This window comes from Xenopus laevis, chromosome 3L, assembly GCF_017654675.1.
Source record: "Xenopus laevis strain J_2021 chromosome 3L, Xenopus_laevis_v10.1, whole genome shotgun sequence".
NCBI classification, from domain to species: domain Eukaryota; kingdom Metazoa; phylum Chordata; class Amphibia; order Anura; family Pipidae; genus Xenopus; species Xenopus laevis.
This window is the reverse complement of record NC_054375.1, coordinates 108,029,264-108,054,827: the sequence shown is the minus strand read 5'-3', so window position 1 is coordinate 108,054,827 and position 25,564 is coordinate 108,029,264. Positions and strand designations below refer to the sequence as shown.

Genomic DNA, 25,564 nt, shown 5'->3' with positions numbered 1-25,564 from the left:
GGAATCCAAAATAAATGTTGGTTTATACTGTATAGTACACCTTAAAGGGCCACTATATCATCAACATTTCCAGGAGAAAGATGTGCTCAGTAAAGGGGCTGGATATATGATGGCATTCATGTATTTAATTTCTCATTAAAGGTTAAAGAAAAGTTAGCTAGGTTCCCTATTGCAGAAAGTGGCTTTGAGACCAGTGATGTCATCCTGCGTGCCCTGAGATGCCAGTCCTCATGCCACAATTATGGCTTTAAGGATTATGATAAAGATCTTGTTATCAGTGTGCCAGTAAAATGCTTCCAAATCTAAAAAGGAAATCTGAGAAATCAAGATAGCAGAAAAAGCTCTTTTATGGGCAATGGAAAGTTGTGTGAGCAGCATATTGGCATGGGTGTCTCTTGGAAATGTGTTTTGTTTAAAATGGGAAGAGATCTGCACACATTCCATATCCTTTGTTCACATTAGAGAGTAAGTCCAACATGTGGAATAATTACTTTTTGTATTACAATAAAAATACAAACCATAATATTTATAGTTGTATTGTCGCCTATGTTAGCAAGAGCATATTTTGTTCTGTTTAACAAACAGGGTTTGCGATGCACATTTGGTTGTTGTAAATTCTCATAATGGATTTTTTTCCTTTGCTCTTTTACAGGCGTTAGCTCTCTTATAAACCTTCTTACAACAGCGCAAGATGAAGATCAACCTAAGCTGAACATTTTGCTGTGTGAAGCTGTTGTAGCTGTATATGGGAGCCTTTTGACACATGCCCTTGCCACTGACTCCAGCAGTCAAATGTTTCGGCTTGCAGCTCATCCACTGAATAGTCGAATGTGGGCAGCTGTTTTTGGGGGTGGTGTTAAGCTTGTTGTGAAACCAAGAAAAACACCAGAAAGTGTTCCAGGTACAGAGGTGTTCTTTGTCGTTTTATGCTTCATATACATTACCATTTATTTTGCAGCTGTTTGTAGTAAATAAACTGCAACCACATGTAATTTAGAGTGTTATGATCATAATTCAGTTTTGGGCACGTATAGAAATACAGCTACAACCAACACCTAGAAATGAGTAAGCCTTTAGGACTCCTGACTTGTACTAAATTAATCTCACCCAGGTAAAACAAAAGATTTTGATGAGCACAAAATACAAAGTGCTTGTCCATTGCCAAATGAGAAGCAACCTACACAAGATTCTGCATTACTTTCCCGAAAAGAAAATACTTCTGTAATTGATATGACCCTCGAGTCTCAAGTGTGTGGTGAGAAACTAGTGTGATGGCTGCTGTGTTAAGGACCTGATGTGTTCCACTTCTTATCCTAAGAGCACTTTCTGCTTGTTGCATGGTACAAATAAGACACAATCTTTCTGATTGTATAGCATTGATCCTTTGCATTTTTTTCATACTGCTTTAATTAAGCCATGATTAAAACATGCATGGCTATTAGTAGCATGTTGCTAAATGTATATATTTTTTCTCTGCATCTTCTGACAGCCATCCCTGTCCTCTCGGAAGAAATAGATAAGCATCGGAGAAGGTTTAACATGCGAATGCTTGTGCCTGGTCGACCAGTAAAAGATGTTGCTGTCCCACCACCAGTTCCTGCAGAAAGACCAACGTACAAAGAGAAATTTATTCCTCCTGAGTTGAGCATGTGGGATTATTTTGTTGCCAAGGTAAAATATAACTGTGCAAATGCTAAACTACAAGACAAACAATAGTACAGCTTTTAGGTTTTTAAATTAGTAGTTGCTTTTAAATGGAAAGCTTTAGGGGCAAATTCACTAACCTGCGGAGTTGCGCCAGAGCAGGTTCGCCAGGCGAAGTTTCGCCAGGGCGGCGCTAATTCACTAAAATCCGAACTTGCGCTCAGGGAGGCGAAAGGTAGTGAAGTTGCGTTAGCGTTAATTCTTCAAGCAAAGCAAAGTTACGCTAGCGATGCCTAATTTGCATACGGCGCAAGTTAAAGTACAATAGACGTATATGTAGCAGCAAGTACATTACACTACACAAGCCTGGGAAAGCTTCATAATGCTTCACATTGTTATTTTGCCCTATACATGTGCCCAGTGTATAGTTTTTTTTTTTTAAAGTTTTTATTTAACACTTGGCTATACATCAAATCAGTGCAGCATTACAATAGCACACATGTACATATACACACAGCATATCATAGGAACCTCTCACAGATAGCGGAACCATATTAATACACATAATAAAGACCCAAGAGATGTTACGCAATGGGTGTCATGGGAAAGACATCGACCCACGGACCCCAAACCTTATCAAACTTTTCGGGAAGCCCTCTGGCTTCATGGGTCAACTTTATTAATGGAAGCATACAATTAACCAAATTAGACCATTGAGTAATTGTAGGGGGTTGGGGTTGGATCCAATGCATAACAATGACCTTTCTTGCATAAAATACTAAGGTTCTGTACATAATTCTGGTGTAACTACGGGGCCCAGTGTATAGTTTAGGTGCCATATGCTAGGCTATGTAGGAGGGAAGGAGGGTACCTCCAGAAAAATTTACGATCTTTTTCAGCCTATCCAGCTTAAAAAAGGAAAAGATGCCAACGTTTTTTGGGACTTAGAAAACATGTCAACTTTTTTTGAAGCAATTCCTATCTACTCTATTGCACTTCGCCTGGTCTGAGGTGGCGAAGGCAAGTCTGGCGCAAGAGGTAACGTTCAGTAAAACGTGCAAGTTAGTGAATTTGCATAGTTACGTCCCTTCGCCATAGCGCAACTTCGCCTGGCGTAAGGGTGCGAAGTAGCACTGATGTAGGTCCACTTTGCTAGCGAATTTACGTCAGCGCCCGTTATTAAATCAGCGCAGTAACTAAATGACGTCACGCTGGCAAATTTGTGCTAGTGTTAGCCGCTTCACGCTTTAGTGAATTTGCCCCATAATGTTTCAGCGAGGAAATGATTCCAAACACAAGGCCAAAGCAGACTGAAGCAACAGGCACATCTTCTACAGTGACTCAGTTAAAGTTCTTCTGATCTCAATCCAATAAAAGGAGAACTAAACCCTGAAAATGAATATAGCTAAAAATGCCAAATTTTATATACTGAACTGATTGCACCAGCCTAAAGTTTCAGCTTCTCAATAGCAGCAATGATCCAGGACTTCAAACTTGTCTTAGGGGGGTCACCATCTTGGAAAGTGTCTGCGACACTCACATGCTCAGTGGGCTCTGAGCAGCTGTTAAGAAGCTTAGGGGTCAAATTATCAAGCAGAAAATCAGGTTGGCCTGTTATATGAGCTGATGCGACAAGGCTGATGATCAAATTCTGATGTAATTTGCACTATCTGTACTGCCATGTAGTAATTATCAGTATTAATTAACTAATCAGCTTTATATTGTGACATTTCTATTCTATATGTACTGTATATTGTGAGTGGGTCCCTAAGCTCAGTAAGTGACAGCAGCACAGAACATGTGTAGTGAATCCGCAGAAAAAAAGAGCTACTGGGGCATCTTTGGAGACACAGATCTTCCTTGCCAAAGGGCTGTGGTTGCCATGTGCTGGTACCTCAAAACATAATGTACAACATTTCTAGCCTACTTCTTTAGTTGAACTTTAGTTCTCCTTAAACGATTTGTTGCACTATTTTAAAATGGAGATATAAAAGTGTTATCCATCTACCCTGACCTAACTAGACAACTGTGCCTGAAAGAAAGTGAATGCATAGTTGATACTTTCTCTAAATATAGCTACATTTACAACCTTATATTGTGTGGCAGTAAGTGTTGGGCTTGAGCACATATGTAAACAGTGGTTTTCCAGATTTTTTTCTTACAAATGTTTCTAAATATTTTTTGTGATATAAAGCATATAATTTAAAAAACATATTTTGCATTAAAAAAAAAAGATCAATGTGAACAGAATTTTAGTTCATTCAGCAGTGAAATGAAAGAATACTTTTTCAAGTTTCATGCTGCCTAGTACTTTGGGACTGGCTTATTGAATGAAACAGTGGTTTCCAATCACAAAAGTAAATGGGTTGTTCTCCTTTAAATTAGCTTTTAGTATAATGTATGCAATTGGTTTTATTTTGTTAGTATTTGTGGTTTTTGAGTTATTTAGCTTTTTATTCAGCAGCTGTACCGTTTCAGCAATCTGGTTACTAGGGTCCAAATTACAATATCAATAACAATACATTTGTAGGCTAAAGTTTGTTTCTTAGATGAGGTCAGTTGAGGTCAAGAGTCAGAAAAAGAAGAGGGCAAATAATTCAAAATCTATATAAAAAAAAATTAAGGCCTAAAAGTTGCTTTGAATTAACCGTTCTATAACATAGTAAAAGTTAACTAGTGAATTGTAGGTTCACTGGAAAAATTGCATATATAAGAACAAAAATTAATATCTTGCAAAGTAATATTCTTTATTATACTATTATTCAATCAAGTGTTTTAATTGTGTGTAAAGGTGACGTTAGTTTTGGTGCACAAAAATGACGTTCCATTTATGCTATATTAACTATAAAATGCCCAACCTGATTCCAGTTGCTTTGTGCTTTCTTTTCCTGGGTTTACAAAAACTAGACTAAATTTGCACAAAGGAAAAATGATTTGCATTTTGCGTATTTTTCCTTTAGTTACTTTTCTTTCATTTACCCATTAGTTGCTGTCGTAACATGGAGAGGTTTGCACAGTTAACACCAGCACTCTAGCCAGTAATGTCAATTCCAATTGCTTGTTCATATGACCTCCAAGTATGCTTACCACCTGAAAATTTAGTGTTTATTCCACCTGTCTACCAGGTGTACTCTGATGTGATTCCAATCAATTTGGCAAGCAATCTGTGACTCTCTACAGAAAAGTCAAGCAAAGCAACATGCTAACTGGAAATCAAGAATTTCATTTAAATTGTTATACACCCAAAATGAACACTTGAGCAACAGATAGTTTATATCATATTAAGTGGCATATTAAAGAATCTTGCCAAAGTGGAATATATATTTAAGTAAATATTGTCCTTTTACATCTCTTGCCTTGAGCCACCATTTCGTTATGGTCTGTGTGCTGCCTCAGAGATCACCTGACCAGAAATACTACAACTCTAACTGTAACATGAAGAAACGTGGGAGCAAAAGACCGAACTCTCTCTGTTAATTGGCTCATGTGACCTAACAAGTATAGTATGTTTGTGTGCACCATGAATCATACTATCCCAGGGGGGCAGCCCTTATTTTTTAAAATGGCAGTTTTCTATTTATGATTACCCAACGGCACATACTACTAAAAAAGTATATTATTATTAAAATGGTTTATTTACACGAAGCAGGGTTTTACATATGAGTTGCTTTATGCAATATCTTTTTATAGAGACCTAGAGGGGTATAGTTTTCCTTTAAAACAATTTTTCAGGCTTGAATGTTGGCGCTAAGCCATTTCTTCATGATAGGGTTTGTCCATCAATGCCTGAACCTATCCAACAGACTAAATATCTGAAGGTTAAATATCTTCATTCACTTTGCCTCAGTTTTTATCAATCAGACACAATATCCAGTGTTCGTATAGTTTATGCCTTTTAATGTTAAAAGATATCTGTCTTATTAAAAAGGCAAAAGGCCATAGCAAGTCAGAAACAAGTGTTATGCAATGCTAGATTGAGAAGTTTTATGAATTAGGATTTATTACATTTTTAAAATGAACAAATTATGCCTGAATGTACCAAAATCTGCAAAATAATTGTTTTGTAAAATTATTATATCTTTTTTTATGGGTAATTTGCTAACTTCTGGTGAGCCAACTTCTTATGGAACTGGTTTCATAAATGTGTACTGCCATGAATTTCTTATACAGTGCAAAAAGAAGAAAATAGGCCGCTCCAAACTCACCCCCTTAGTGTTCTGGTTAGTGTAGCTCCATTGATTAATTGTGATCATCCGGGTGCTCTGCCATCAGCGTCCCCATTGGAATCGTAGTAGCTCAAAAGATGAAAAGGCGTCACTCCGGTTAGATAAAAACGGTGGTTTATTCCAACACCTTTTCATCTTTTGAGCTACCGTGAATTTTTTAGGCCAGTAGTACAGGCATTTTGACCGTCACAGTCTCCAATCTGCGCTCACACCCAAAACCTTTTTCTACTGTGAGCTCAGTCTCAGGTTCTGTTTTTAAGCTGTGTCTGTTGCCTGATATGAAGTTGTAAATGTATGTGTACGACCTAGTAACATTTATAAAGTTACAACACATTCTTTCTCTGATTGATTGGTATTTTGATTACATTGGAGCTCTAAATATATAATCCATCCTGTACATTAATTTTCACATATTTTCTTGATGCCTCCATTAGAAAATATTACAAATAATGTTTAGTTTCCAAGAAAAATCATAATGGGGTGGGTACTAACTACTATCACTGCTTTTATGTTGTAGCCTTTCCTCCCCCTGTCTGACAGTGGTGTAATTTATGACTCAGATGAAAGTATACCAAGTGATGAGGAGGAAGATGATGATGCATTTCTTTCAGACACTCAGTTACAGGAGCACACAAACTCTAGCTCCTACAGGTAAAAAGGCAGTTGTTTAGTTTGTCAGCGAGACCAAAAATTGGTGCTGGTTTCTTTCCATCACATTCCACTTTCCTTTGTCACCCATATTTGTTAAATTGTGGAGTAGCCATCTTAAAATATGTCAAGTCTAGTGTGGCACCCAAGTTGCATTCCTAGACTAGGGTCAGCCTGGTTGGCATAAAATGAACTGTACTAGACCAGGATATGGAAGCTCAATCTGTTACTTTAAATGGAAAATGTGATCATCTTCCTTTTTTTGATTTAGCGTTAGGCTTATGGTTCATGGGAGGCAAACTTCTGTGGGCAAAAAAGTATTGTACGATATTGCTCTAAGCCTTAGAGTAAAAGCTAGTTTTCCGTTCATAATCACGTAATAAATAATCAGTATTGGTGATTGCAGTTATATTGCTTGTCACGTCGATTTCATTGATGTCTATTTCATTGATTGGGTGTTTTTAGAAAAGCAGTTCAGTAAAATTTAACATGCTTCTGTTTTGCATTTTGCTGAATAAAAAATCTGTTAAGTGAAGCTGTGGTTCATACAATGCAGTGCAATATATACTAAGTTCTTATCCTTTCCCTGTAGTCTGTTGAATGTGCTGTATTTAGTAAATTGATAAATGCATTCAATGGCTTGCAGTGGTCAATCTTTGTTTTTTATGCAGCTGGACACTAATTCGCCTAGCAATGGTGAAACTTGCAATCCAGAATCTTAAGCAGTTCTTTCCCATAGCTGGCCTTGAATTATCTGGTAAGATTTCCTTTTAACAGACGTTTCATAAAACAAAATGTAACATGAGCTGGACAGCAGTGATGGAGCAAGGAGAAATGAATTCTGCCACTTTGAATTAGAACCACATAACAGAAAGAGAAAAACAAATGCTGCTTCCAATTATGAAATAATATTAAAAGCTAATGTAAAAAAAAATATAATTTATAGTGGAGAGTTGCTTCCAATTATATGTTCTTTTGTTATACAAAATGCATAGATTTCTCCTTTATTTTTTTTTTATTTTTACACAATTGCCTAGACAGATTTTTATTTAAAGTATACTATTTGTATTCATTGAAATGGGCATACAGCTACAGTTGTTTTCCTAGGCACCTATTCTGTTTTTTAGAGTTAGGTATCATTAATATCATGGAAGTAAGCAAATGGGGCTGATAATATGATATCTGTGACATTTTACTTTATATTTGTCATATAGGATACCTAGCAAATACATTTTTGTAGCTTTTCTTCTAAATGCTGTAAATCACTTTGTGCCACCCTGCATCCTTACTCATGGTTTGTTTGTGGCACAGTGTATGGCGTGATTAGATAAACATGACATGGCTCCAATTGCCTGGCTAACCACAAGCTGCAGGGGTTACAGACATGCTTTGGTTTCTTACTTTGATTTGTGGGCTTTGCAGTTATGTTCTGCTGATTTTTATCTCCGTTTTTATTAAGATCTCCCTGTCACATCACCATTGGGCATTGCTGTTGTAAAAAACCTAGAGAATTGGGAGCAGATACTTCAAGAGAGAATGGACCAATTTGAAGGCCCCCCACCAAACTATATAAAGATTTATCCTAGTGAATTATCTACAGGAGCGGGACCTGCTGCCTTACGTCTCAAGGCATTGTTGGATGCTGAGAATACACCATTTAAGTATGCTTATCTTGAAACACTTTTTGGGGGCAGGGGATCGTTATTGAATGTAAAAAAACAGTTATATTACATCTCTAATTGTAGGTTGCAGCTTTCATACAAAGTTATTTTCCATACAAAATATGTTTGAAATGGCAGGGCTGTCTGGCTAGCCGGCCATAATGTTTGGTTCTCTATGTTTAGTTAAATTGACTTTATTCAACCTTAAAATAATAATTATAAAAAAAACTGTTTAATGTCTGTAAGACAGCCTTATAATGCATGGACTATACGTACTGTCTGTTGTTTGGTTTCTTCAATATGTTACTGATGAAATGAAAAATGAATGCAAAAATTATAAATAACTGATAATGAATTTAAATATTGCAGGTCCAAAGATTACACTGCATTTCCAGTCCGAAGGCTTTGGCACTTTCTTGTAAAACAGGAACTTCTCCAGGATTCATTTATAAGATATGCCTTTACAAAGAAAAGAAAGCAAAGTGAGGTAAACAAGGGCACATAAATGACATTTTAAAACAAAGCATCCATATTTGGCTGTCTTTGCTTGCTTTAGCATTGTCATTTTGTGATGTGGCTCCCATTATGAACTATTTTTATTTCGTCTTTATTTTTTAAAACTTTCAGACATTTTTATGCATTTTCTTATTTAATGCAAAATGACATCCTCTATTGCAAGGGAACTCTTAAAATTCTCTATTCTCTATCTATAGTTCTTCAACTAAATTTCATCTTAAGAAACAAAATAATATAACCTTTAATAGGTTTTATAGAAATGGTTGTGATTAAGTTGAATTGAATAACTTTTCATAAGTTCCTCTTGAAAGATGCATAAAATGAAAACTGCTGATTTAAAATGGTAAATGGTTATATGAAGCATGCAAAGGGAACGTCAATGTAAGTATGATAATCCCTAATGTATTGCTTTTGAATTAATTTGCCATTTATTGTATATTTTTCATTTTGTATCCCATCACTATTAATTTATTTGGTGAAGACGCATAATGGTCATGATTATTACCAGAGCAATTGAGATGCAGACAACTCGTTTCCTAATGGTTATTTGGAATGTCTCATTTTTTTCCCTTTGTATTTGTTTTTGTGCATGTGTTTTTGTGTTTGTGACTGTGTGTGGTGTCATGTAGTCAGTAGAAGACAGTGCGGATCGTTACAAAGTAAACGGCGATCATCAGAAAAACAAGGTAGTATGTCTTCCAGAGTCTTCCCCTCTAGCTCACTCGTTAATGTTTGGTGGTGCCAGCATTTCATCCCCTTAACCTCAGGGGTGTAAGCAGTAATCTTCAGAATGACCATTGTATGCTCTTTAAAAGCAACAAATACAGATCTCTGGCGCAAAAAGCCATTTAGCATCTATATACACTATTTTGTATGCCTCACTGTTGATTAGTATAACCTCAAGGGTGACTTTCACTGCTCTTTCATATTATGTTGCATCGTCATCTCTTGAAGTTCACATCTGCTGCCCTCTTAAAACAGATTTCTCAAATTAAACCTTTCTAATTTACAGTTGCAATTAGAAAGGGTCCAACTGTGAATGAAATGCTGGAACAAGTGAACATTGCATGCATTTAAACGCTTTCTATGTCTTTCTTTTAATACCTTAGACCTGTATTAATATTTGCCGTTTTGCAGGTTGAAGCAGATCTTGGTTATCCTGGAGGAAAAGCAAAAGTAATTCACAAAGAGTCTGATATTATTATGGCTTTTGCAATTAACAAGGTAAAAAGAAAATCTTTTATTGCTTTATTTTGATGGGGGGGTTCTTTCCGATTTCAGAAGGTGCTTTTGTATTGCATATACAGTACATTAAAAAAATGTGCAAGGGTTACAGGCATATAAACTGGTGATTCCAAGGTGTCGAGTCATATATTTTGGTCTTCAATAATGGGTGAAGAATAAGTGGTAAAAAAAATATGATTTTTTTTTCTGTTTCTTCATAGTTAACAAAAATTAATATAGTCAAATATGAAATTATTAATGCTCTAACATATTTATACACAGATCCACATAGGATTGAATGATACGCCAAAAATAAAATGACATTTAAAAGGTGGCATATATTTATCTATACTTGTTTTTGTGTTCTTTAGGCAAACAACAATGAAATTGTCTTGGCTTCCACTCATGATGTACAAGAGCTAGATATCTCAAGTCTCCTGGCAGCCCAGCCCTATATATGGATTGGAGAAGAATATGACCGAGAATCTAAAAGGTTAAGCAGCTTGACATTTATCATACTATTAACAACAGAAAAAAATAATAATTTTGACATAGTCTATATATTTACAGTCACTTTTTTAATGGTGAACATCCCCTTAAATCCAAGGTAGTGCCAAACTGTACTTCTCCTTCATGCACAAACAATAAATAAAAAAATAAATATGCACACATGCAAAGCTCTTACTTATTCTAGGAACAAATGTGTACTGTGGCGTGTAGGTAGGAAAAACGTTTTGGGAACAAACAATAGTTTAAATTCACAAAGTCTTTATTGATAAATAACTTACCGATTCTCCGCTTTTGCTCCTCTTCAGAAACGGCGACAATCCATCATGCGGTGCTCGATTTCTCCTCTCCTATAGAAGGCATGGAGGAGAATTTGAGTGCAGCACGATGGATCGTTGCCCTGTCGCCGTTTCTGAAGAGGAGCGCAAGTGGAGAATCGGTTAGTTATTTCTTAATAAAGACTTTGCGAATTTAAAGTTAAATGTGTCTTGGTGTTTTTTTTCTTAGTTATGTAGAAACAATTTTTTTAAAAAAAACTTTTAAACACTTACTTGTCTTTCACAGCTCGGATGACCTTGATTTTAGAGGTTCTCTCTCTACTATTCCTCAGTCAAATGTGGCTTCCTTTAGCCTCAATCAGATGCAATCTTCGTCATCCATGCCTTGGCTAGGTAGTGGGCAGACAGCCACGGGAGCTGGGGTGGTATGTATTTTAGGTTTACATTATACTATTCCCAGCATTAGACTGCTATATTATTTCTCTGTACTACAACTGTTCTAACTAAAGAAACTCTTTTATGATAAGTGTGTGGATGTTTTATGTGTATATTTTGGTATACCGACATATTATTATACTCTAGCCTGATTATAGCTAATTTGGTTGAAACAAAAGAGAGGGTTGAAGTGATGTGCATCACCTCTTTTTGCCATCAACCTATACTGAAGGCTGAACAAATAAAATGGTAAAATCATTGCAGACAATAATCTGGTGCAGTCTTCTTAACAGTGAAAACACACTGTACAAGTTATTTTTCACCATATTCTCTCACAACAAATGAGTACACGTAGAAAACCACAAAATTCAGTTCTTGATTTCCTCAATGAGCAAATTGTTCTCATGGTTTTGTAGTATCCTCCATACCTACTCTCTATGGAAAGTTGCTCGAAAGTTTCCTTAGCAGCTTGCAGTGACTTGCCACATGGATTTTGGAACTTCCATTGTCTAAAATATATTTCATAGCCGTATATGGGTCTCATGGTTTTGTAGTATCCTCCATACCTACTCTCTATGGAAAGTTGCTCGAAAGTTTCCTTAGCAGCTTGCAGTAACTTGCCAAATGGATTTTGGCACTTTCACTGCCTAAAATATATTTCATAGCAGTATATGGTGTTTACTTTACTGATCATCATGTTTCTCTGCTGTGGAATTGGTATTTCATAGTATAATACAGTATAAACTCAGTGTACAATGTTTTTGCCCCCTCTGTGCTTTTCACTTTTCCCTAACTATGGTTTCCTTCCTTTTTCTTTTTTCCTCTCTTGCACTATAATGCTTAATATGCATTGTCTTAAACAAATGTGCTTTTGCTTTGATATTTATTAACATTATGAATTATTCTCTCACAAATTGTTTTCTGTTTTCCATAAAGCTCATAAAAAGGAATTTAAATAATGTGAAAAGGATGGCCTCACATCCTGTACACCAATATTGTAAGTTGATTTTTAATATACATTTAAACCACCAAAATGTTTAATATAAAATTATTCTATATCCAATATGTAAAAAATTATGTTATCTTGTCTCATTTGTTTTTATAGATCTTACCGGTGCTCAGGATGGCAGTGTCCGAATGTTTGAATGGAGTCGTCCCCAACAGCTTGTCTGCTTCCGCCAGGCTGGAAATGCACGCGTCACAAGATTGTATTTTAATGCTCAAGGGAATAAGGTTTGTCCTTTTAGTATATTTATTTTTTACTGTTGTTTGTTTACTTTCTCTTGTTGAACGAGTTGTCAACCTTTTCCATTTAAGTAAATATTTTTTGTAACTTTGGTGAAACCTTTGTAGTTTTTACTATCAAGGTAAGTAAATTTTATGGTTGCACTTGGTACCAGCTGATTAGTGTAAAGAAGACCATAAAGAATTCAACAAATAATCTATTGCAATTCCAAATTGGGTTACCTTGTCATAGTATAGATGGCTGCTCATACATAGCATAGTTGTTTATATCTCCTATATTTGACTACTTCAAACCTGGCCATACAAGTCTGGATTTATTTAATATCCAACGGATCAGGATGACTGGACACATTAATACAGTAGAACCATTGTATACCAGTCAAGTCTAACCTTTATGCAAAACAAGGCTTGTGGATTTTTATAGCACCTACAGAACTGTAATGTAATGCTTAATGTAACATGATCGCTTAAACATTTAGTATTCTACTGTAAATATACTATTTTGTGTTTGCAGTGTGGTGTTGCTGATGGTGAAGGATTTTTAAGCATCTGGCAAGTAAACCAGAATGCAACAAATCCAAAACATTACCTGGTAAGTCCCAATTAATATTGTCTCTAAATGGGCTTAGTTTTGTATATCTGGGCCAACCATGAAAATTCACTAATGCGCTATTCATATTTTGTGTTCTCTACATACCACATATTTTGGGCCATCATATAAGACCAGTGGCATTCATATTTTAAATGATTTTATTTTTTATAACTTCTTATAATCAGCAGATTAGCAAACGTCATACTATGCATAGCTTGGTATCACAGAAACTGGTTACAGTAGCAAAAGTATCAACATAATTTTTTCAATATTTGCAATATTTATTGATACCTTATAACTGTAGGCCACATGGGTTATCCTGGCCATGGGCAGAGTGGTGGTTTGGTCAATTCTTAACACACTATTTTCCAAAGCAGAGCCTGTCGATTTTAAATTGGGAGATAGTATCTATCTAACTGTGCTAGGCTTTATCATCATTATGTGGGCCCCCTTTCAATGTATTCAAGTGCATCCAGATCAAGAATGGATTTTAATATGCTTAACCACTTAGTTGGCAAGAGGGGGTCGTGAACCATGCAATGAGTCAGTATACATTTCCTAGCATAGTACTCAGCAGTGTACAAAAAACTATTCTTTATTTCGATGTGGGATTAAAGACACCAATTGCTCCCACTAAACAAAGTTGTTAGTGAGCACGCAGAAAAAAAATCATCATTTTCACAAGACTGCTAGATTGGTGGGCAGAACCAAATAAGATGAAGGTAGTTTGCATCAGATGCATTGATCCTGGGCAGTTTGCAGATTCTCATTTGCCCATTTCCTCTGTATAGAGGTGAACATTTAAGTTCAAAACCCACAGTCATATGAAAAAGTTTGGGAACCCCTCTCAGCCTGCATAATAATTTACTCCACTTTCAATAAAAAAGATAACGGTTATATGTCTTTCATTTCCCAGGAACATCTGAGTACTGGGCTGTTTTCTGAACAAATATTTTTAGTGAAGCAGTATTCATTTGTATGAAATTAAATCAAATGTGAAAAACTGAATGTGCAAAAATGTGGGTACCCTTTTAATTTTGCTAATTTGAATGCGTTTAACTGCTCAATACTAATTACTGGCAACACCAAATTGTTTGGATAAGCTTGTTAAGCCTTGAACTTCATAGGCAGGTGTGTCCAATCATGATAAAAGGTACAGTATTTACAGTAAGGTGGCCAATTGCAAGTTGTGCTTCTGTTTGACTCTCTTCTGAAGAGTGACAGCATGTTATCCTCAAAGCAACTCTCAAAATATCTGAAAACAAAGATTGTTCAGTATCATGGTTTAGGGGAAGGCTACAAAAAGAGGTTTAATATGGCATATGCAGTGGATTGTGAGAATGGTTACAGACAACCCAAAGATCACCTCCAAAGACCTGCAAGAACATCTTGCTGCAGATTGTGTATCTGTACATCGTTCAGCACAATTTGCACAAAGAACATCTGTATGACAGGGTGATGAGAAAGAAGCCCTTTCTGCACTCACACCACAAACAGAGTTGTTTGTTGAATGCAAAAGCTCATTTAGACAAGCCACAGTCATTTTGGAACAAAGTGCTTTGAAATGATGAGACAAAAGGCGCTTTGCTTGGCAGAAGAATTTGGTGGAGGTTCCATCATGCTGTGGGGCTGTGTGGCTAGTTCAGGGACTGGGGCCCTTGTTAAAGTCGATGGTCGGATTAATTCAACCCAATAACAACAAATTATTCAGGATAATGTTCAAGCATCAGTCACAAAGTTGAAGTTACGCAGAGGTTGGATATTCCAACCAGACAATGAGCCTAAACACACTTCGAAAACTACAAATGCATTTATGCTATGGGATGATTTGAAGCAAGCTGTCCATGCTCGGCAGCCATCAAATTTAACTGAACTGGAGAGAATTTGTATGGTCAAAAATACCACCATCCAGAATCCAGACACTCATCAAAGGCTATAGGAGGCATCTAGAGGCTGTTACATTTGCAAAAGGAGACTCAACTAAGTATTGATGTAATATCTCTGTTGGGGTGCCCGAATTTATGCACCTGTCTAATTTTGTGTTAATTTTCTGTTAATCTAATCAAATTAATGTCACGGCTGAAATACTACTGTTTCCATAAGGCATGTTATATATTAAAAGGAAGTTGCTACTTTGAAAGCTCAGCCAATGATAAACAAAACTCCAAAGAATTAAGATGGTTTCCCAAACTTTTTCATATGACTGTAGGTATAACTTTAGTTCTCATGAAGTAATAACATCAGAACTCTTTTTATGGAGTTATAGTGATATTATAAAAATTTTACTTTTTTTCTATTCTATTGTTCAAAGAAATAAGTAGTAGCTGCAGGATATTTAGGTATAATAAGAAAAAGCTAGACTTGTGCCTTGAAGGTTGTTTTGTATGTTAAGCAAGCTGCAAGCAGACTGATAAGTTCAGACCTTTAGGTTATAATTCCTTCAAATACATATCCACATTGATTGTTTTGATTACAATTATAAGCATGGATTTGCTACAAACCTGTAAATTGCTTCTCTTTTTAAAGCCACTTGCATTTAATGCTAAGAAGAAGAAATCTGAGGAAACTGCAAGGCAGCTGTGTCATTTAGAGAATATTGCTAATCCACTGGTGCACAGTTTAAACCTCCTGATTGCACAGATTTATTTTTTAAATCAGTTTGAATAATGAATGTTACTTTTTTTTTAATTGAGGAGCTAAAAGAACATATATTAAAGATTTTGAGGGGATTATAATTTATGCTTATTCAAGGCATAATTATTCTCATTCAACTTTGAGTATAGCTAATTCTTCATCACTTGGTCATCATGTACCTTTCTGGGTCTTTAATACTTCTACCATTTCCCATTAATTCTTAAAGGAGAAGGAAAGGCTTTGTGCACTTGGGGGTGCCAAATGTTAGCCTCCCCCAAGTGACTGTATTGACTTACCTGAAACCCCGGCCAGTGCTCCTATCAGCAGAAAACTGCACCGGCCCAGGGTTATACCAGTGAGCACCATGGAGCGATCCTCTTCCGCCTTCTTCTTTCTTTAAATTTCCCAGGGCAAACGCACGCGCAGTTGAACGAAATAGCTGAATTTTTAGTTAAAGTTTGGCTTTTCGCTCTACTGCGCATGCTCAAATATTATTAGGTTTTGTTTCAGAAATAAGTGAAGAGGGTTTGTAAAGCAAAATAAATCTTACAAGCATAGCATGTCCGTTGTTTCACTGTGATGTATTTACGTCTCCCACATTTTTTTATTACAGAACTGGCAGTGTCATACTAAAACAACAAGTGACTTCTCATTCATAACATCATCAAGCTTAGTGGCTACAGCTGGACAATCCAGTGACAACAGGTATGTCAAAATACATCATAGATTTATGGAAGTGTTATACCCCCCTTCCCATATAGTCTGTTAATTACCCAGTTGCTGTATGTATGAAGCCATGTTGGACAGATCTAGTTAGGTACGTCTTTCTAAATGAAAGAAAATATAAACCAGAATCAAAGTCTATAGATCTTAGCATGAACTTATATTTTTTTATTTATATAATGTTTGGAACTCCTTAAAAAAGGCATATATATATATATATATATATATATATATATATATATATATATATTTGTGTGTGTGTGTGTATATATATATATGTATACAGATATGGGATCTATTATCTGAAATGCTTGGGACCTCTGGTTTCCAAAGAAGAGAGACAGATTGCAAAGAGGAAGATGGTAATGAATAGCTTGATTATTTCAGAAAGGGTACAGACTTTTTAATGAATTATAATTAGAAAGCTTCTTATTTCAGTGAGATTAAAGGGATTCTTTCATGATTTTTTTTATGTATTTTTCATTTCTAAATTACACTGTTTACACTACAAATAATTCACTCTACAATATAAAATCTAATTCCTGAACCAAAGTGTATTTTTTTTTTAACTTGTAATATTGGTGCATAGGCAGCCATCGCAGGTTATTTTACCTGGTCATGTGCTTTTAGAATGAGCCAGCACTTTAGGATGGAACTACTTTCTGGCAGGCTATTGTTTCTCCTACTCAATGTAACTGAATATGACGCAGTGGGACCTGGCTTTTACTATTGAGTGCTGTTCTTAAATCTACCAGGGAGCTGTTATCTTGTGTTGAGCTGTTATCTGATTACCTTCTCATTGTTCTGTTGTTGGGAGGGGGGGTGGTATCACTCCAACTTGCAGTACAGCAGTAAAGAGTGACTGGACTTTATCAAAGCACAAGTCACAAGACGTGGGGCAGCTGGGAAACTGACAATATGTCTAGCCCCATGTCAGATTTCAAAATGAAATATAAAAAAATATGTTTGCTCTTTTGAGAAATGGAATTCAGTGCAGAATTCTGCTGGAGCAGCACTATTAACTGATGTGTTTTGATAAAAAAAAAATTCCCATGACAGTATCCCTTTAAGTTTATATAAGATTTTCAATTTTGCCATAGTTCCCTTTTAAGTCTAAAAAATATGCTAATAAGTTAAAATAAATAAAGGTAGAAATAACTGAAGCCTTGAACAAACTCAATAGGATTGTTTTGCCACCAATATGGATTTATGCGGCTTAGTTACCATCAAGGACAAGGTACTGTTTTATTGTTACAATTAGAATTTATTGGACTCTATGGGAGAAGGCCTTGCTGTAATTTGTTTTCTGGAAAAGGGGTTTCCGGATAAGGGATCCCATACATGTAGCACTATCATGAAACTTTAGACTGACATTTTCTATAGACAACAAGTCAACTTCTGCCTTACTTCAGTCAGTAGTGAATGCCTATTTGAAGTTCCTTTAATCATTTTCCACTTGAGTAATGTGTGCATTTATTTTTCCATTCCATGCAGGGACTCCCGAAAACTTGTAAAAGAGGGTTGTCCCCAAAATGTATTGTTTGGAATGGCACAGTTAAGTGCACATTTGGAAGGAACAGAAACCAGAGTTTTACTTATTATGACCACTTTCTGTAGACTTATTTGTTGTATTAGATGGCAGCCCACCAGTTGTATAATTTGTTAATTCCATTATATCCTTTATTTAGAAATGTTTGCCTATGGGATACACTGATTTCACCTAATAACAGCCTGATTCATGGTAAGCACTTGTTACAATTGTAAATGTCAATACTTTGTAAAAATATTTCTCAACATGTACAAAACGGAAGTGTTAAAGGACAAGGAAAGCCCAAGAAACATATTGTCTCATAGGAAAAGCCTTAATAAAATAAGTTATACAGCAATGCTGAATTACCTAAGATTGCATCCGTTTTAATGTTGCAGAAGCTTGTTTCCAAAATTAGAGCTGACTTGTTGAAGTGCAATTACCCATAAAGCAGTGCTCTGTAGTAAGTCCAAGGGAGTGATTCTGCACATACAATGCTAGCAGCAGTTCTGGAGCATGCACAGAACTCAGCTTGACTGTACGCGTCAAGCCCCCGAATGCCCATCTTCAAAAGTAATTCAAATCGTATTCAGTGTCCGGTTGCTATAGCAACGTGGACTGCCTTAATAAGTATAGAAAAGGAGAAAGAAACATGGCAGCAGCTATCACTAATGCACAACTTTATAATGTGAAAATTAAGTGAAGGGAGCACTATTTAGACAAAATAAGTTAGCTGCTCACTTCAGCAAAAGATAGTCAAACCAAGGCTTGCCCTGTCCTTTAATAACATACACGTACATGAAAATCATACAATGCTACTTTAATGTACAGCTCTCCTGATTAAACAGCACCATAGAGCTGACATGGTTAAGCCAGGAATGATCCTTCAGTGATATTCATGGAAAAAGTATCAAAATTAGTTTTTGAGATACCTCATTTTTCAAACTACAAACAGGAAAACATAGTAACATAGTAAGTTAGGTTGAAAAAGGACACATGCCCATCAAGTTCAACATTTGAACTCTATTTTAACCTGCCTAACTGCTATTTGATCCAGAGGAAGGCAAAAAAAAACCCCATCTGAAGCCTCTCCAATTTGCCTCAGAGGTGGGAAAAAAATTCCTTCCTGACTCCAAAATGGCAATCGAACTAGTCCCTGGATCAACTTGGACTATGAGCTATCTCCCATAACCCTGTATTCCCTTACTTGCTAAAAAGCCATCCAACTCCTTCTTAAAGCTATCTATTGTATCAGCCTGTACAACTGATTCAGGGAGAGAATTCCACATCTTCACAGCTCTCACTGTAAAAAAATCCCTTCCGAATATTTAGGCAGAACCTCTTTTCTTCTAATTGGGATGGGTGACCTTGTGTCAGCTGGAAATACCTACTGATAAATAAAGCATTAGAGAGATTATTATATGATCCCCTTATATATTTTTACAGTTATCATATCACCCCTTAAGCGCCTCTTCTCCATCGTGAACATCACCAATTTGGCCAGTCTTTCCTCATAGCTAAGATTTTCCACACCTTTTATCAGCTTAGTTGCCCTTCTCTGTACCCTCTCTAATACAATAATGTCCTGTTTGATACTGGAGACCAAAACTGTACTGCATATTCTAGATGGGGCCTTATCAGTGCTCTATACAGTGGAAGAATGACCCCTTCCTGCCTTGAATCAGTGCCCCTTTTAATACAGCTCAAGGCCTTATTTGCCCTTGATGCTGCTGACTGGCATTGCTTGCTACAACCATGTTTATTAGCTACAAGGACCCCAAGGTCATTTTGCATTATGGATTTGTCTAGTGCAGTCCCATTAAGGGTATAAGTGGCTTGCATTTTTTACATCCCAGGCGCATGACTTTACATTTATCAACATTGAATCTCATTTGCCACTTAGCTGCCCAGATTACCAGTTTGTCAAGATCCTGTTGTAAGGATGCCGCATCCTGGATGGAATTAAATTAGCTGGATAGTTTTGTGTTATCTGCAAACAATGATACATTACTTACAATACCATCACCTAAGTCATTAATGAACAAGTAAAATAAAAGTGGACCCAATACCGAGCCCTGAGGGACCCCACTAAGAACTTTACTCCAAGTAGAGGATGTAACTTTAATAACCACCCTCTGTACCCAATCCTGTAGCCAGTTTCCTATACATGTGCAAATGATTTCATTGAGCCCAACAGACCTTAGTTTAGAAAGCTGTCGTTTGGGGGGCACAGTATCAAATGCTTTGGCAAAATCTAAATAGATCGCATCTACTGCTCCCACACTGTCCAGCATTTTACTTACCTCATCATAAAAAGCAATCCAATTTTGTCTGACATGACCTATCCTTCATAAAGCCATGCCGATTGCTGCTCATAATGCCATTCACTAGGACAAAATATTAATGTGATCCCTTAACAAGCCTTCAAATAATTTGCCCACCACAGATGTCAAACTTACTGGCTTATAATTGCCAGGCTGAGATCGCAGTCTCCTTTTAAATATTGGAAGGACATCATCTTTTTTCCAATCCATAGGTAACATACCAGATGAAAATGAATCGGAGAAAATATGAAATAAGGGCAGTTCTAAAACTGAACTAAACTCTCAGAACCCGGGGGCACATTAATTTTTATTAAAGGAACAGTAACGTCAAAAAATAAAAGTGTTTTAAAGTAATGAAAATATAATGTAATGTTGCCCTGCACTGGTAAAACTGATCTGTTTGCTTCAGAAACACTACTATAGTTCATATAAACAAGCTGCTGTGGAGCAATGGCGGAAATTGAAAAACAGCTATATGGTACAGGTTAACTAATGGATAACAGATAACACCATTAGACAGACAGAGCTTATTTGCTATCTGCTGTGTAACCTGAACCTTTTCTCCATTGAATGGCTGCCCCCATTGCTACACAGCAGCTTATTGATATAAACAATAGTAGTGTTTCTTAAGCAAACACAGCAGTTTTTCCAGTGCAGGGCAACACTGCATTATATTTTCATTACTTTAAAACACTTTTATTTTTTGACGTTACTGTTCCTTTAAAGCTTTATGAATAATATCCTGAGTCAGCCACTGACTAGACTGAACTGAGCCATCAGTGCAGCTATGAAGTGAGCCTGGGAACTCAGACTCCTCTATTGTATACACTGAAGAAAATAACTGATTTAGCACATTTGCCTTTTCTGTATCTGTTACAACCATACTGGTACCATTGTTTAACAACACTCTCAACCTGCATCTTTTTACTATTAATATACTTAAAAAAACTTTTTGGAGTTAGACTTCGCCTCAGCAGCAATGCGCTCCTCTTTTTTTTTTTCTTTGCCTTCCAGATGCTGCTGTTTTACAACATTAATTAGGAAAACTCAGTAGAGAAAAGGCCTTCATGCCTAGTATAATTGTAAAATAAGTCTTTTGTCCATAATCATTCTTACCATGCTGTTCTGCAGCAACTCTTGGCATTTGCTTTGCTTGTGGTCTGATATAAACTGTAAGGAGAGGAACAGCAGGAGAAGAAGCCCTAAGGTGGCTCATAGTTTGCACAATAAAGCATTGCGTTGTATATTGGTTTCCTATACATAACTGTTTAATCAAGTGAATTTTTCATTTTAATATGTCTTTAAAAATAACCATTCTTAACGAGGAATACTTATTTCTAAGATTCAAATTACATTTGTTGGCTACTTTCATGAGGTATATTTAAAAAAACAAATTTAACACAGCTCATATCTGTGTAAACAGCAGCATATTCTATTCGGTGTTCTTCAAAGTCACTGTGAAGTTAGATTGCATACATTTTTGCACAATTGAACTAGGCCTTTTATGACAGTTTATTTCCCATGTTCTATTTTGTCTTTTTTCTTAGCATTTAATTGCCATGAGAATGGTGCAACTGTACTTCAATATGCACCTAAACAGCAGCTCTTGATAACCGGTGGAAGAAAAGGTGGAATTTGCATCTTTGACATTAGACAGAGGCAAATACTTCATTCTTTCCAGGCTCATGATTCTGCAATTAAAGCCCTTGCCTTGGACTTTTCTGAAGAGTATTTTGTTACTGGTTCTGCAGAAGGTAACATGAAGGTAAGATATAATTCTTTTAATGCATAGACTGTGGACAGCCTTGATATGTTAAAGTGAAAAAATACTGGTAACCCAATACTTGTATGTATAATATTTTTATACCATTTTCTTCTAATTGGTCTAATATTACTTATTTCAATGATTATACTTACTACTTCTGTTAAGGATATTGAACAGTGGGTGTTTTTAGTATTGCTGTTTGTAGCAGCAAATATAATGACTTCTACTGACATCAGACAGTTGGATTTTTATGCCAATTTTCAGCCATTCTTAGGACTTCTTACTGCACTTGTGGTTGTACAGTAAATAAACCCTGAAGTCTTGTAATAGTGCCACCTGGGGTCCTTTTTGCATTGCAGATAACAGAATGAATTAAGTACCCAAGCAATGACACAAACTTATGTGGTGTCTTTTTACTGGCCTTTGAAAAACCAGCTGATTTTGCATGCCATGGTCTCTTAGGATGGTATTGTCAGTATTGTATACCTCTGTATGTATTAGGACATCACTTATCACATTATGTTTTGATCTCAAATATAGGTGTGGAAGTTAACAGGCCACGGTCTGATCCATTCATTTAAAAATGAGCATGCAAAGCAGTCCATTTTCCGTAACATTGGTGCTGGAGTTATGCAGATCGAAGTAGGAGAAAATAAGCGCATCTTCTCCTGTGGAGCAGATGGCACTTTGAAAATGAGGATGATGCCTGCAGCCTTGAAGACACAGTCTGGTATATTCGATATCCTCTAAACAGATTGCGTTTCAGTTTTAAGCTTCCAGGTTTTGGTCAAATCTTTTGAAGAATTTAATTTCTTCTTAAAATTAGGATAGCTGTTCTTTAGAATGGAGCCATAAGGGTTATTCGCTGAATAAAGCCTCCGTTTCTTAAGCATTGTATGTGTTACATGGGATGGATATGCATGTACCTTATGTTCTGAAAATGAAAGCGAAGGTCAGTGAAGTAGAGTGATGTCTCATGTAGTGTATATGCAGAATTAGATTCACTTTTCCACTGTGGTTAGAATTTTCAGCATTATCCAGGCTTTCTTAGATCTTTTATGGTGTAATGTAAAGCCCTCAAAGTAAATCCTTGCAATGAAATGCATAAGAATAAGATTTCACCAAGAATAACAGAAAAACATCCATGACTCAACTGTTTACAGTCTCTTGCATGTGGGCTATTATTTATAAGTTCTGCATATGATATGCAAGCAAACTAGTTCCACATGCTCAGCCCAGGAGCACTACTGGAGTCAAGTAACTATGAAAGAGTGCGCCACATATTCTGCAGAGTGAAGGAATTAGGAGCTGCCAATACCAGTGTGGTTACTGGTGAAATGGCAAATATTTCTTAGCGTTTACAATTTCTTTTTTTTTTTTCTTTCTAATTTTTCCATTGAAATTAAGGACAGATGGCACTGAACAGTTCCAAATATAGTTGTATTTTAAGAAAGCATGATTATGTTTTCCCTATATATTATTGTGCAAAAATGAAGCTAGTGTATGTATGTATGTATTGTCACTTTCAGGTACCACATTGCAAAGTTTTTGCACTGAAAGTTTACCTAAAAGACACTGCTGTTTGGTTCTGGAGCACCTTTACGTTAGGATAAACATTTTTTTTTCCGAGGGTTTTCTTTTATTACTTTTTTTTTAACTGACTTTTAAGGTTTTTTTTTTTTTTTTTGACAAATTGTAATTTTGCACATTTTGTTAGTGTTTACATCATTCTGTACTTTGCACATCTTATCTTGATCATTTGGTTGTCGTACGTCTTGTTTTCCTCAATCCTATCAATGTTAATTGTTGTGAACGTGAGGGAACGTTTATGCCGTCATGTTTAGATTTTCCTTCTTTTCTTTTTTTTTTTTAAACTTGTTTAAGGTTATTATTATTTTAAATACATGTATTTTTTTGGTTTGTGCACTTAAATTATTTTACCTCTCCCTATTGAGTGCCCATCTATTAGTGAAATAGATGGGCAGGATTATGTGAATATAATAATATAGACTTTAAAAGAACGTATTTTAAAATGAATGTCAGGCTTTCTATGGCCAGATAGTAAATAGAGCTTAAACTGATACTACTAAATTATTTCAACATATGTATAAACTACAAAGCATTTAATATTGTTGGCTTGTATAATACTAGACCGTGGTGTCCTATTTTTGATGTTTTTTCTCTTGTTGTAAGCAACCACATCCATAGTATGCTATAGAAACCGATGTCTACGACCTGTCTTTACTTTTCACTGCAAAATTACAAGTGTATGTCGTACTGTAAATGAAAATGGCATTCCATGCTCCCCTCTTGTAACTTCTCCTGGTCAATAAAAATGTATCAAGTATGCAAAGGAAAGAGAGTTATTTGTCAGCTTTACCATTGTACGTTGAATAAAACCCTCAAAGAAACTGTGTGTTGAAAATCCTGTCTGCTTCTAAAGAATCTCTAGCGTTTGGCATATAAATTGCTTTGTTCCCATTTTATTGATTATTAAATATCTGCTCATTTCTGCTTCTTCCCAAAGGATTGACTTTGACTAGAAGGGATACTACCAATATTGTTTTAAATACATTTTTAATACTGGCAGCCATTTATGCCAGGTCACAGAACCCTACATGTTAACTGATGTTGGGAATGCATTCAAGAAGGCCTCAAATAGCCATTGTGATTGTGTACCTTTAAAGAGCAAGTAATAAGTTAAAAATACATTGCTATGCCAATGTATTAAATAATAAAACAAGTGTCTTGCTGTTTCTTATTTTGTATTTTCCATAAATTCTTGTTTTTTGATTTTTTTTGATCATTTTGAGAGCCTTTTTCTTTGCTATATACAGAAACGTGGCTTAAATTTATTTCTGGCCTAACAATGGGCATTGTTTGGACAAGTGATAGATGTGTACTACATCTAGCAAGAACATTGGTTCTCAGGACCTCGAGCTTACTTACCTGCATGCTCCCTACACCCTAGTTTTTCAAATTTAATTTCCACTTTATTGGTGCAGCACGCTACATCAGATTGAGTTGTATCAATGAACTTAGTCAACCCGTGTGGCACAGGTATTAGGGACAGGAACAAGGTGAAGCAGAGCACACTCTAATAACTTCACAGAGAACGCCTGGTGCACAGGGTAGAGGTACGGCAGCCCCCAATGTATAATCGAACGAGAAAAACTCTGGCACTCAAGGCAAGTGAAATGCAGGGTTCCCCCTTGCTTTTATTTCTTGTGCAGACGTGCAACGTTTCGGGGTGACCCCCTTTATCAAGTTGCGGGGGTCACCCCGAAACGTTGCACGTCTGCACAAGAAATAAAAGCAAGGGGGAACCCTGCATTTCACTTGCCTTGAGTGCCAGAGTTTTTCTCGTTCGATTATACAGGTATTAGGGATGCATAATATTATTAATTATTTACATTTATCTAACAGGTTTCCATAATACTTTGCTGGGACACCATAGCTCCTTGTGGTGGCCTTACAAAGGCTGATGAAAGCTGCTGTCGGCAGTTGTGATGAGTACAATTTTTCGCCAAGTTTTGCAGCAAAACAAAGTTACACAATTTTGAACTTTTTTGCTAATTTTCTGCGAAGCATAACAGGTCAGATTTGGCTATAAC

General features: G+C 36.2%; 1 protein-coding gene across 8 annotated transcripts in view; it reads left to right on the top strand.

Moving 5' to 3' along the window:
- The window catches only part of dmxl2.L (Dmx-like 2 L homeolog), an 84,118-nt gene extending 59,757 nt beyond the window's left edge, over positions 1–24,361 (top strand). For 3 of the 8 annotated variants that reach the window (XM_018253081.2, XM_018253080.2, XM_018253082.2), the window contains 18 exons: positions 653–901; positions 1,112–1,255; positions 1,490–1,671; positions 6,388–6,521; positions 7,190–7,275; positions 7,978–8,179; positions 8,549–8,666; positions 9,325–9,381; positions 9,833–9,919; positions 10,291–10,412; positions 10,991–11,129; positions 12,076–12,136; positions 12,245–12,372; positions 12,899–12,976; positions 16,224–16,315; positions 18,022–18,074; positions 21,733–21,950; positions 22,491–24,361. In XM_018253081.2, the coding sequence (XP_018108570.1) occupies positions 653–901; positions 1,112–1,255; positions 1,490–1,671; positions 6,388–6,521; positions 7,190–7,275; positions 7,978–8,179; positions 8,549–8,666; positions 9,325–9,381; positions 9,833–9,919; positions 10,291–10,412; positions 10,991–11,129; positions 12,076–12,136; positions 12,245–12,372; positions 12,899–12,976; positions 16,224–16,315; positions 18,022–18,074; positions 21,733–21,950; positions 22,491–22,700 (2,360 nt within the window). In that variant the 3' untranslated portion in view covers positions 22,701–24,361. The remainder of the gene's footprint in view (positions 1–652; positions 902–1,111; positions 1,256–1,489; positions 1,672–6,387; positions 6,522–7,189; positions 7,276–7,977; positions 8,180–8,548; positions 8,667–9,324; positions 9,382–9,832; positions 9,920–10,290; positions 10,413–10,990; positions 11,130–12,075; positions 12,137–12,244; positions 12,373–12,898; positions 12,977–16,223; positions 16,316–18,021; positions 18,075–21,732; positions 21,951–22,490) is intronic. The other 5 variants (XM_018253085.2, XM_018253086.2, XM_018253088.2 and 2 more) reach the window with 3 other exon arrangements.
- The last annotated feature ends 1,203 nt before the right edge of the window (positions 24,362–25,564 follow it).